The sequence below is a fragment of the Anoplophora glabripennis genome, unplaced genomic scaffold (genome assembly GCF_000390285.2).
Source record: "Anoplophora glabripennis isolate ALB-LARVAE unplaced genomic scaffold, Agla_2.0 scaffold1, whole genome shotgun sequence".
NCBI classification, from domain to species: domain Eukaryota; kingdom Metazoa; phylum Arthropoda; class Insecta; order Coleoptera; family Cerambycidae; genus Anoplophora; species Anoplophora glabripennis.
The window spans coordinates 650,144-663,925 of record NW_019417028.1 but is presented as its reverse complement, the minus strand read 5'-3'; the positions used below and the strand labels follow the sequence as shown (position 1 = coordinate 663,925).

At 34.6% G+C, this 13,782-nt stretch overlaps 1 protein-coding gene across 1 annotated transcript in view; it reads right to left on the bottom strand.

Annotated features, from left to right (window-relative positions):
- LOC108911047 (muscarinic acetylcholine receptor M1) overlaps positions 1-10,436 on the bottom strand; it is a 27,848-nt gene extending 17,412 nt beyond the window's left edge. The window contains exon 1 of the mRNA XM_018715911.1: positions 10,339-10,436. Coding sequence (XP_018571427.1) covers positions 10,339-10,436 — 98 coding nt within the window. The remainder of the gene's footprint in view (positions 1-10,338) is intronic.
- Positions 10,437-13,782: the final 3,346 nt, after the last annotated feature.

Sequence of the window (13,782 nt, the reverse complement as noted above, 5' to 3'; positions counted from 1 at the left end):
TTATTTAATTGTGTTTTTGAAAATTAAACACTATGGTTTATTCCATTGGGGAAAGGGTAGATATCATTTCGCTTTACTTTATGAACAATAAATGTGCGAATAGAACAGCTCAGCTATTTAATGAACAACAGAGAGTTAGTAAAAAAAATTCAAGAGACAAGGAACGTAGCCAATAAAAAACGAGAAATTGAAAAATCTATAGTTAATGAAGCTAGTGAAGTTGCAGTTTTGGGATAAGTTCATCTTGATCCTACATTAAGTACGAGGCAGCTGGCATCTGTGTCTGGGATCAATCGAACTAACATACAAACCATTTAGAAGAAGAATAAATTCTACCCAAAAGTTTTTCACGAGGTGCATACACAGCAACCGGAAAAATTAAATGGAATTTTCGGTGACCGGCTGGTGGGTCCTTTTTTCTACCTGGTAATTTAACTGGCCAAATGTATTTGCAATTACTGGAAGACGCTATTGACCTGCCTTGACTGATATTATTGAAAATGTTTCAGAGTATGATGAAGATCATTTAATTTTTCAACAGGACTCCGCATTATGCGTTAATTGTCCGTCAGTATTTGGATTAACGTTTTCAATGGGACTGAATTGGGAGAAGAGGCAGCATTGAGTGACCTCCACGATCACCGGATTTATCGCCCATTGATTTCTTTTTGTAGGGATACCTAAAAAGTAAAATCTATAAAACACAGCCAGCGTCACTGGAAGATTTGCGTCAAAGAATCGTCGACGAATGCCACCGAATCACTCCGCAAATGCTTCGGAATATGCGCGAACGTTTCGAACAAAATCTTTATTCTTGTATGGAAGCGGACGGTCATCAGTTTGAACATTTAATCAACTACCTATGTAGTAAGTAAGCAACTAAACATAATTTAAATTTAAAAATCAAAATATTTTGGGGTGATGCTTACCCTTGCTTGGGGGTGAAAGTGGCGGAGCCAAAAATACCAGCAAAGAATGTCCCCCTTTAATAAAAAATCGACGGGTCTGAGCGTTTTTCTACAATCTTGACGCAGTTCCTGAAAATGGCTCTGTTTCGTTTTCATTTGGCCACCCTGTATAATAAAATTAACATAAACAAAACCATACTTTTTTTAGTTTATCTAGATGCGTCTTATTTCGAAATTTTCTTGATCTTATATCTAATATTTTTAAATGCATATTCCATTTTCGTTTATAAAACAAAAAACCGTATGAAATTACAATCTTTCGCTTTACTTTTCGATGGGAAAAGTGTGGATATAAAAGCGGTAGCACCGCGGACAGCAGTTTAATATCGGCCTTTGAAAAACATCGAGCTCGAAGTGTTTAGCGCTTCTGTAAAGTGTTACGGGAAGTTTATAGCATTATTCCTCTATTGTGTGTCGAGAGAAAAACGCGATAATGCACGCCGACGCCGACACAGCTACTTACCGAGTTCGCTGGAGAGATATTCGTAACAAATTTGCGATACCGATATGCATGAATACAATATTAATGGCCCACTTTCAGGGCATTGTCACAAACTCATATTTCAGTGAAACTTATTATGCAAAAGGGATTTTTGCTTACATTTGACTTTATATAAAAAAAAATTCTCATTCTGTACTAAGACATTCCTATTAAATTCTTCTGAATAATCCTTTATATTCTAAAAATAGATCGTATTCTTTCTGAACTTTAATATCTGGATTTTTTGGTAAAACATGTTAGGTATGTAATAAATATTTAAGAATTTTATTTAGGTACAATTTTATTTTATTTTTAGAAAAGTACATTATTGAAAAAGTTGGTTTACTTCGAGACAGTCGGAAATTTTATACAAGGTGCTAAAATACATTAAAATAAACAAAAAAATCTTATATCACATGGATCCTAAACGCAATCATTTCCGAGTAAAAAATTATCAAAATCTCCAACTTGATGTTTTGAACTTCTTTATGCTTAATTCTAAAAAATAATTAACGTTGTAATAAATTTAAAATTCGATAAAATTCATATCGAGCAATGTGACAACGGCGCGGCGGATAATACGAGGTACTGTCCAGCATTACGCAATTCAGTTGGTATCTGGAATTGGACCGTGCCTGAGTCTGAGCCAAAATTTAAACACAACACTATCTTCGTACTACAAAATCGATACATTTTATTTTATTTATTTAAAAACTGGAAATTTACTAAATGTTTCACAATATATGTTTACATTTTTTCCGTAGGACAAGTCTGCCGCGTGTACACGTGGTGTTCATCAGCAGGAAAAGCGCTGTTGTCACGTTGTGATGAAACTCCAATATTAATACTCGCTGTATTTTGAAAACTGTTAATCTTACGCCCCTGTAATATACGACTTTTTTGTTAATTCATGATTACTCTATCTCATGTTGAAGTAATGGCAGTCAAATTTCTTACACCCTGTATAAAATAACATGATTTCTTTGACACTGTTTTTAAGCAAAAACATTTAGCAAATCGAATTTACAAAAAATCGGTTAGAGACAAGAAGTCACACTTTTAGTAAGACAGTGATACTGACTGATACAACAAGAAAATCTATCTAAACTATAAAAATGTTGAAATACAAGGATACCTTTAATTTTTCGCAGTGAAAACATGGTCACCCATGTAAATCGGAATGTACCTTTCCTTTTGTTGAGAATTCATGTGTTCATATTTTCATAAAAGATTCTGCGAGATGTTTATAGTATGGTACCCGATTTTCTGTATACTTGCTTATATTTTCTAAAACTCTTGTCAAAAGAGAAAAAATTACGCATAATTATTAATAACGCCATATATATTTTCAATATATTTTTCCAAAATTATGACTGTACTATAATTCTGTTATATTGAACATTCTTCATCTATCTGACTTTGCATTATAATTCATACATTTTTAATAAGCAATCGTTTCGAGATAGATTTTAAGATCCTCGCTTTTAAAACAGACGAGGCTGTTTCAAGCATTCCAATAGTAGGATTTACTTGCCAGACCTTCAGAATATCAATGAAGTCTCGATATGCTTCTGTAGCTATATTATTTAAAGCGAAAGGTAATCGAAGTTATTGTCTAGATTACATTTCCAATTCAACTGTTTTCAACTATTATATTCCTTTTTATTTTAGTGCTTTATTTTGCTAATATCAACTTTTCTCTTAATTACATATTTTGCATTATGTGTACATTTTTGCAATTTAGCCTTTTACCATTGAGAAAACGATAATACATTACTCTTTTCAATTTAAAAATATTGAAATTTTATAAGCTTTTATTTAATTTAAATGGGTTTTATTTCCTTGGTTCTTTTAATAAAAGTATGTTTTTAAAATATTTTTATTACTTTTCATTTATTTTAGAAACAACTTTTTAAATTTTAATTCGAATCATCAAATTGATATGAAGATAATTAAATATTTGTACGATAAAGCCAAATTGATTTCATCAAAACAATGAAATTTTTAATAATGAATTGAAATTTATATTGAATGTACCTGTACGTGCAATCAATACCCTGAGCTTTTTAATTTTGTCAGACAACAAAGAGAAATTAAGTACCCAATAAAAATTTCATATATGCCTATATTATCTGAAAAATTAAGGAGAATAAGCAACAGATTAACATTAGAACAGTTTTTCAGACAACTAATACTATACGGACTTTGTCGCCAGAGAGGCTCCCGAAAATGATTTTCAAAATTAAAAAAAATGCATTTATAGCAAACTTCATGAATTCAATAAACGTTATATTGCGGGGAACCCTCGACCTGTAAAAATTAGAATAGACAAGCACAAGGATTATATGAACACAGAGGTTTTGGGATATCAAACATTGGGGAACGCTCATATAATTCTAAGGAGTTTGGACAAAATTTTGGAGAAGGAAAATTGCAACCCTTGGTGGTTTTTTCATGGTATCCTTTTACTGGGGTTTACAATTAAAAAAACTTGCTCAATTAAAGTAATCACGAATTACTGGATATGTTATTAATATTCGGCGAATGTTGTCAAAATGCTGCGGGCGCAGAAGGAATGTACGGAGGTCATTGGGTGGTGCAAAATTCGTGATACTTGTTCAAAGATCACGTGATACCGGTCAATTACAACGACCTTGTCATTCCCTTTCGTCACCAGCAGTTCTCAATATGTTTTTCCCTAGATGACATCAGTATTTATTTTTTTATGCCTCATGCCAATTGATATTATATTTAAACATTTAAAAATCATTTCCAATTTTATGAAAACCCTGTAGATTAATACGAGCGCTATGCTGTATAAAACAGCTAGTTCGTTTTTGCACTCCTGCGCGATGCAAGATGCACCGCCGATAAAAATGAGCTTTTAAAAATAGAAAACAAGAAGCAGGAGACCGTCCAGGCAGATAAGTACAAAGAGGCGGTGCAGAATGAGCCCAATGATGGCGTAACACCAGGCATTTGCATTTAATGAGCTTTTAAAATTCAAATTATGTTTGAGTACTTAATAGCTGTGCCTATTGTTGGATGGCAAACATTTTTAAAGCGCCAATTTGAGGACTCGGTGGAATTCTGTAGGAATATTTTTTGTAGAGGCGACGAATTAATTGTTTTTCGTTCCTGCTTAGCGTTGCAGAAAACGACTAGGCAGGGCTTTTACGTAAATCGCAAATTTATTATTTTTTTAATGATCTCAGTTCTGAACAGGAGTTAAATTTGTAACTGATCAAAATTTCATCCAGATTAATTGTAATTTACTCTCAATTCTCAATTTTCTTATGCAGTATTTCTAATACAAAATTAATATAAAGTCCTGACGCATAAGTAAAATGATTTCTATACATATACAGGGTAGTCAAATGAAAACGAAACAGAGCCATTTTCAGAAATTGCAACAAGATTGTAGAAAATCGCTCAAACCTGTCGATTTTAGATTAAAGGGGGACGTTCTTTGCTGGTATTTTTGACTCCGCCACTTTCACCCTCAAGCAAGGGTACCTAAGCATCACCCCAAAATATTTAAATGGCATTGGGGATTGAGTAGTATTTCTTTTGAAATCTCTTACAATTCTCTTTACAACAGACTTTAAATTTTATAATTCCGCCCAATACTTTGAAAAAAATGTACATTTTAAAATTTAAATTATGTTTAGTTGCTTACTTACTACTTAGATAGTTGATTAAATGTACAAACTGATGACCGCCCGCTTCCATACAAGAATAAAGAGTGATTCGACGTTATTCGTCGACGATTCTTTGACGCAAATCTTCCAGCGGCGCTGGCTGTGTTTTATAGATTTTACTTTTTAGGTATCCCCACAAAAAAAAGCAGGGGCAATAAATCCGGTGATCGTGGAGGCCACTCAATGCTGTCTCTTCTCCCAATCCAATTCCGTAGAAAACGTTGGTCCAAAGACTGACGGACTATTAACGCATAATACGGAGGAGCACCATCCTGTTAAAAAATCAAATGATCTTCTTCATACATTTTCAATAATATCAGTCAAGACAGGGTCAATAGCGTCTTCCAGTAATTGCAAATACATTTGGCCAGTCAAATTGCCAGGTAGAAAAAATGACCCACCAGCCGGTCACCGCAAAATTCCAGCCCATACATTTAATTTTTCCAGTTGCTGTGTACGCACCTCGTGAAAAACTCTTGGGTTTGAATCGGACCAATAGCGGCAATTGTGACGATTTACCGCCCGGTTCAAGAAAAAACTGCATTCATCAGAAAAACAGATGTTAAAAAGGAACTGTGGATCGTTCCCTGCTCGCTCACTCATTATTTCGCAAAATTGCAAACGGCGGTCATATTCATCCTCATGAAGTTAAATGTATTTTGTATGGATTGAATTTATTCTTCTTCAAAATGGTTTGTATGCTAGTTCGATTGATCCCAGACGCAGATGCCAGCTGCCTCGTACTTAATGTAGGATCAAGATGAACTTGTTTTAAAACTACAACTTCACTAGCTTCATTAATTATAGGTTTTTCAATTTTTCGTATTTTATTGACTACGTTCCCCGTCTTGAAATTTTTTTACTAACTCTAGAACATACTTCCTCCTGACATGTCGATCTTGATGTTGGTCATTAAATAGCTGAGCTGTTCTATTCGCATATTTATTGTTCATAAAGTCAAAACTACCAGCAAAGAATGTCCCCCTTTAATCTAAAATTGACGGGTCTGAGCGTTTTTCTACAATCTTGACGCAGTTCCTGAAAATGGCTCTGTATCGTTTTCATTTGGCCCCCCTGTATAACAGATAACAAATAAGAAATTCTCTGAACGCCGCGCCGTACTGCTCCAGTTTTTCAAGCATATCCAATGATTATAATTTATTTTGTACAATATTGCTCATTACCACTTATTTGTCGCTGTCTTAAGGCGGGTATCCATTTGTGTCAAATGCCCCGTAACGTAACACGGAACATGTTACGTTATAGCTAGTGGAGACGGAAAATTGTTGCATGGTACGTGTAACAAATTTGACACGCGTAACTGATCCGGGACGAACCATCAGTTGTTGGTTTTTAGTCGTCGCATCAAAGGGATGCAACAGTTGAGACGGGGATACCCTTTTGGCCGTAACTTTGCCTGTTGCACATGTGATTTTGTCTTATTTTTTGTTTCGTCAGTCTTTTGTATATGGTCTAGGGTCAGTCTGTTTTCTGCAGTGACTAAGAAGAGTGTGTTTTTCTATGTTTATGCCATGGAGTGGAGTAAAGAAAAGATTTCCGGAGATTTCCTTTTCTTATTCTTCAAAATTGTATGATAAATAAAAATATATGACGCTGCTGATGACTGCAATTCCAGTGACGAATTATTGCAGTCAGGTTCATACTGCGAGTTTATGTTCCTGTGTCGTCTCGTAACTTTAATTTGTTACGTTACGGAATGAATGATACGACCAAAACCACAAATACTTTCGCAGCGAACCGTGTCACCTTTTGCAACAGGCCGTAACATGTTCGTTGTTACGTTACGGAGCATTGCCACAAGCGGATACCCGCCTTTAAATGACGGACCAGACAGACTGAACGTTAGCTGTAGCCAGAGAATCTCGTGCTGCTGTTAACAGATCTAATAGAAAGTTAATTATTCTAATATAAGTAAACATATTGGCGGGCTTCTACCAATACTGAACAAATCGATAAGAAAAATTCAGATCTACCAATACTTGGTCGATCGAAGTACCTAGTCCATTACCTACCAAAGTTGCTGGCGTTTTAAATCTATTAGAAGCGAAAATTCTGCGCGAAATAAGTTCTTTACGTGATTATTCGGAGGTGCAGTTTTTATTGAAAATCCATCACGGGGGCTCTAACGGCGGCTCCAATATCGACCTAAAATTCAAAGGACAGTGCATTACATTGTGATGGACGATGTAAATAGAGTGCACTGCTTATTAGCGTCGGCGTCGGCCAATTTTATCAGGAAATTAATTTAATTAGAGATAAATCGAACGGCTTTGTGCCTCTCCAGTAAATCTTTAATAAACCCATCGCTATATTCCATCGGTACATTATCTGGTTTTAATTAGTTTTAATGCTTGTGAGTGCCCTGTTTGGCGTTTATTATTATTACCGGCTCAAATGCCTGGCATGTAATTACTTTTGTGAAGTACGCGTTCATATAAACTTGACAGCTGTTTATTTGGGTGTATATTATGAAAGGCTCGTGTTAGCTATCTCTTTAGGCACGACTTATTAATGAATTCGAAACCGGTTCAGAGAACCGCTTTATGAATATTGTGTTGGAAACGTTTATTACGAAATGCCGAATCCAAAATTACGCTCATGTCGAAGTCACTGCTCTGTGACATTCCAGTACTTTGATTTTTATATCCTTCTAAATTTCAGATAGTTTCCAAGATTTTCAGATTTTACTCAACTTTCCAATTTGACCTACCAAGTCGTCTGTGGATATGCGTGGAAAATCCAACCACAAGTAGCTGTGGATGCTCGGAGACATGTAGCCGATCAGTGAAGCAAAAAACGCTGAGAGGATCTAAATTTTTACCAGTGTTTCGAATTCAACCGCCGAAATTTTCCACAGTCCCGTAAACCACTCCAAACACCTTAAGCCATAGCAGGCAATGTCAACGAAGGCCGATGCTATTGCAAGAAAATCACCTCAATTTCGAATTTTCAGAAATAAGTAGTTTTCCATACAGGACGAAATTCGAGCTAGAACACGACGACCAACAATACAGACTAGCCAGCCAAGATACCCGTAAGGGTCAATAGTTCTAGAAATTGGTGAAATCCTGCAAAGCCGAATGTGTAATCTTAAGGCGAAGATCCCTGCAGGAACACGGCGGAGTCGCCATGCGGTGTGATCGAATGTCAACTATGGTATTCTGCAGTTTATGATCCTGGCCCGTTTTCAGTACGACTCTACGGTTTCAATCTACTCAATTCACTTAGTGTCAATGAAGCATTGTCACTAAACCCAATTTTTACAATTGAAACATTGTTAAAAACTTTTCGAGCGCACAAACTCGGTGAAACCAGTGTCATTTTGAAGATGTAACCAGGTTATAGGCAAGCAACACAGGGCGTTTCTTACTCTTACCAGGTCTAGAAACAATACCAAAAGCTCAACTAGATAGAGGGAACAGCAAATTAGGTACTTATTTATTCAACTAAAAGCATGATTCTTCATTAGAGTAATGGTGAAAATGTAACACTATTTCTATATTTCACAATGAACTGACATAACTTACAACTTATTTCGGTATTTATGTTTTTTAATCATAATCAGCAGAAGTTCTACTTGTGAATAAGCCACTTATAAAATTCTTACAAAAATCCCTTATAGCTGTTTAACATTGACACAATTTATTGATGAATAAATTGACGAAGTTCTTCATGAATTAATTCACGAGTTATTGGTAAACAGTGTGGTTTTACATTACTACAGACTTTATTAAGTTTTTTGACGCATGAATCAGTTCTACAAACGATCAAAGAAGCAAATAAATTTCAAAAATGTCACCTTTCCACTCATAATTGTAGTGATACAACAGCGGTACCGTTCTGACACATATTATATAAATATTAGTTTTTGTAAGTAACAAATCAGTAAAAACAATGCAAAACTAGTACGACGCCACACAATTATTTACATATTCCAATAACATAACCTCATTACTGATCTGAGGGTGGAAATCTGTTGGGTTGGTACTTCCGAACTTCACGAAGAAATTGACGAAAATTAGAACATGCTCTAATTCGTCAAGAACTTGGTGAATAAATTCATGAAGTTGCTTGACAGCAGATTTGGTGCATTACACTAATCCAATTTCTTGATGAAGCGACTTCATGAATTAATTGATCAATAAATTGTCAATGTAAAACAGCTATTAGTAAAATTTGATTAACATTAATAGTCCAGTCATTGAAGGTAAAATACTGTATAATTTTCCCGAACAGCACAGATTTGCACCAAAATTTGGATTTAGATTTTACTTACCCTCTACTTCAAAGTTAACCCAGTGCCGGGCGTTGCTTTTTATTTTTTAGGGGTGAAAACTACCCCTATTCGAAAATAATTATAGAATTGTAGATTCGAGCATGTAACTTTATTTTCGTCATAACTCGCTTAGGTTTGATGACAGGGACTTTAATAAAAATAAAAGATTTTTTCAACCACTTTAAAAAAGGTTCTAAGACTATTCTCTGAAAAATGCATTGGTTTTTGGTTATTTCACAAACTTTCAATTTTGGCGTTTGACGAATAAGAACCAACCTTCAACAAGCTTGTATTGGGTCTACAGACATATACACCATTCTTTTTGTTTTTTATAAACTACATTTTTTATAAGAATGATGTTTTTGATTAAATACTTACTTTTTGAGTTATTCGCGAAAAACTGTCTGGAAAGGTGTTTTTTTTTTGTTAAAAAATTTACACTCACTCGCGAATAAGTCGAAAAGTATTGACTTTCAGAAAAAACTTTATAGAACGAAAGTTGCTTAGAATTAGTCAGTAGGTATATCCATTCCCATTTTCAATGAAACATTTTTCACCCCCGAGAAGGGGTGGCATCCACCTCCAGGATAAAAGCAACCCCCGGTACAAGGTTAACTTTGAAGTAGAGGGTAAGTGGAACCTAAAACAAAATTTTTATGAAAATTGGTGCTGTTTAGCAAAATTATACGGGAAAATAGTCATTGACTGGACTATAAGTTCTGTCTAACGCCCATAAACTCATTTGTTAACGACATCTACAGTAGTATTGCGGTACTTTCTTGGGTAAAGGAGGTTTCAATTTCTAATCTTAACAGCTGTAGACTAAAAAACGATTCAAGGGTATTTTAGCATAGGTAAATGTAAACAAAACAATAAATACATGGAACTTACCACTGAGCAAAGAATTCTGGTCCTAGGGTAAAAATCGGGGTGGTGGTTCTATTGTTTTCAAAAGAGTTAGTAAAAGAGAGTTCCGTGAAATTCTCCATGTCGTTCACCCGGAAATGCCGATGTAGCGATCATATCGTCTTCGCATTTTGAACCTGGAAATGATTGTTAATTAATGTTTTTCAATGTTTTTTTCGATTGGGCATTGTAATAAAGGTATTAATACAATTTAAATATTTTACAAATATTTTTTCCTAAAGTACCTTCTGAAATGAAACCAAACAATGTCCTACGATACCAGAAATTTAGTTAAAATTGTTAAATTATGTGAAGGTACAACAAATATTATTTGGTGCTAAACCTTGAAACAGCAATTAAATATTCGAAGGGTGTGATTAATTACTAACATACAGTATATAGTCTGTTTGGCTATAAAGGCCTCGAGCTATAACTCGGTTACCCATTTTTGGACACCCTGTACAGTATACCGTAGCACCATAAACTAAAGTCAAAGGCTGAAAGTTTTTTAATTTTTTCCCAAAAATTTTGTTATGCAAAGGCATACCAAATATCATGTTTGGAAAAATAAATCAAAACGTGCAAAAAATTTATACAATCCCATTTAAAATAATATCTGACAACCTCTCATCTACAGTGACGAAAAAAAAATTGTGCGTCAGTATAAAGAAAATAATTGTCAACCATAAATGAGCCAAAACAAACAGTTCTGCGCACATCTCAAGTTGGTAATACTATAACACTGGGCTAGTTTGCAATTAGTATTCGAAACTGGCGCAAATTTTAAAAACGTTATACATTTTTAGAAAATATCAAGCAAAGCCAAAAACTTCTCCGGGTAGTGTACTTGCACTCGTGACACCTGATCTGAGACGCGTATAATACACTAGTTTCAAGGATCAAAGTGACATATTATAGAGTTCGGAGTTTATTACTTTTATTTAAGGGCGCTGACTTTGCTCGCAATATATCCATCATTCCCATCAGCGAAACGTCTTTACGACTTGATAATAAATCCGCAGTCGCATAAGGCAGTCGAGGAGACGTAATGCAAGGTAACCTGAGCTGACAATGTGTAAGAATATGTGTTAGGAACATATGAAAGTTACGTAGTTTTTTATTATGTGGGGTTTTTCTGTATAAGGTCTCTGAAGAAAGAGCTGACGATAGTTTAGACAACAAAATCTTCTATATGGAAAGTGGTTTAAATTTTCTGTCTTGGTTTCTTAAAAAACAAAAAAAATAGGACTCATTTTTAGCTGCAATTGTTACTGGTGAAGATGGAAACTACGTTGAGAAGCCACTGCCAGAACTATAAAGCATAATAAACAGGGTCCGGCATTGCCCATAGTTCGGTCACCTGTCCCACCTCTCCGCCTTACATTTGCACCGAAATGTGGAGCTCTACTAATTGGAAGGATAAAATCATGGAGGTCTACTCTTGGTTGCAACGGAACATAACAGTCTGCTCCATTCAACAATCAACAATCAATTAGTTGTCGTTGGTAAGATGCTATTTTTTTAAAATTAGAAAATTTTGCATAGAAAACACTATTAAATTACATAACAGAAATTTCATGCAGTTGCTGTACCTACTAAGAACTTTAATGTACGCGGATTTCGAGCACCTGTGATGTGATTTATGGTGTGTCGCATACGATGGTCAAAACATAAAAATAATTGTCACGATAGGTCGACCATTGGCCGATTTCTGAGATGGCGTCGATATGACACACACAACATAGCTTTCTAACGAACATTTACGTTTCTAATAGGAGTAGCGGTTCGAATTTATACACGCAAGTACTTCTACGATCTGATATGGACACGGGACCACGTAACCTTGCATGGAAGGGCCTAATGTCCGTACCAAACAGTTCGGTTACAAGGTGGATTGCTTTTCTAAGATCTTCAAATTCAAATTTCTACTTTAAACTCTATTGAAGTCAAAAACACTATTTATTTCTCTTCAATCGTTGTGCTCCAAAATATCTTAAGATGTGATATGTGAGGAGGTAAATAGAACAATAAGTACTATCAAAACTCAAGCTAAAGGCTCTGATAATATTAATCTAAGGCTTCTTAGTATAGTTATGCCACACTTAATACCACATATTACATTTATCATTAATACATCTAAAGACAGGGACATTTCCATCTGCTTGGAAAGATGCTAACATATTACCTTTAGCTAAAGTTAATAACCCTCAAGATATTTCCCAATTTCGTCCGGTAAGTATACTCCCAACTATATCTAAAGTTCTTGAAAAAGTTGTGTGCTCGCAATTAAGTAGTTATTTATTAAAGAAAGTGATATTGCCCTTAACTGAGTCAGGTTTTAGAGGAAAACATTGTGCCGCTTCTGCACGTAACTGATGAAATGATAATAACTTAAACACATGCCTAATTTTGCTCGACTTCAGCAAAGCATTTGACACATTAATTCAGAAAATTCTTTTACAAAAACTCAAATATTTTGGACTTCATCCAGTTGCTATTTCATTTTTTCAAAATTATCTTTATGGTAGACGCCAGAGGGTTTTTCTAAATAATAAATTTTCATTTTATAAAATACTGAATAAGGGCGTACCTCAAGGTAGTATACTTGGGCCGATTTTATTTTCTATATGTACTGTTGACTTCGCCTCCTATTTGAAACATTGTAAAATACGCTGATGATACTCAACTATATTTTTCTTTTCACTTATCTTTTCTTCTTCTTTTCTCACTTTTAGCTTCGGAATATATCAATGAAGATTTAGATTCAATAACATAACAATGGTCGCGCGAGCACATCTATTATTAAATGAAAATAAAACCGAAATGTAATGTTTGGAAATAAGTCTGAAAATATTATAAAAGACCCCAATTTCAATATTATTTTGTGTAATAAAGTATTAACGTTTGCAAAACAAGTTAAGAGTTTAGGCTTGCGTATTGATGATAGACTGCGGTTTGATAATCATGTGACTTATTTAACAAATAAGTCATACTGTATCCTAAATGTGCTGTATCTAAGTAAAGACGTGTTAGGTAAATCTATTAAAATTAAATCATGTGCCACCCTCATTCTCTCACATTTAGCATATTGTGATGTAGTATATTGGCTTTGTTATCAAGAGATAAAGCTACTCTTCAGAGAATTCAAAATTGTTGTGTACGATTCTCTTGTGGATTACGAAATTATGATCTTTTTTTTCTTCAGTAAAATGGTTAACCTTAGATCAAAGATTTACCTCACATTTGGCAACTTTAGTTTACAAGATTAATACATTTAAGACTCCAAAATATTTATTTGATAAATTGAAAAAGGGTACCGATATTCATTCTCGTTCTACTCGACACTGTGGCTGGTATGAAGTCCCTAAACATAGTACTGCGCAATATGAACATTCTTTTCTATACCACAGATAAGCTATATTGTCTGTG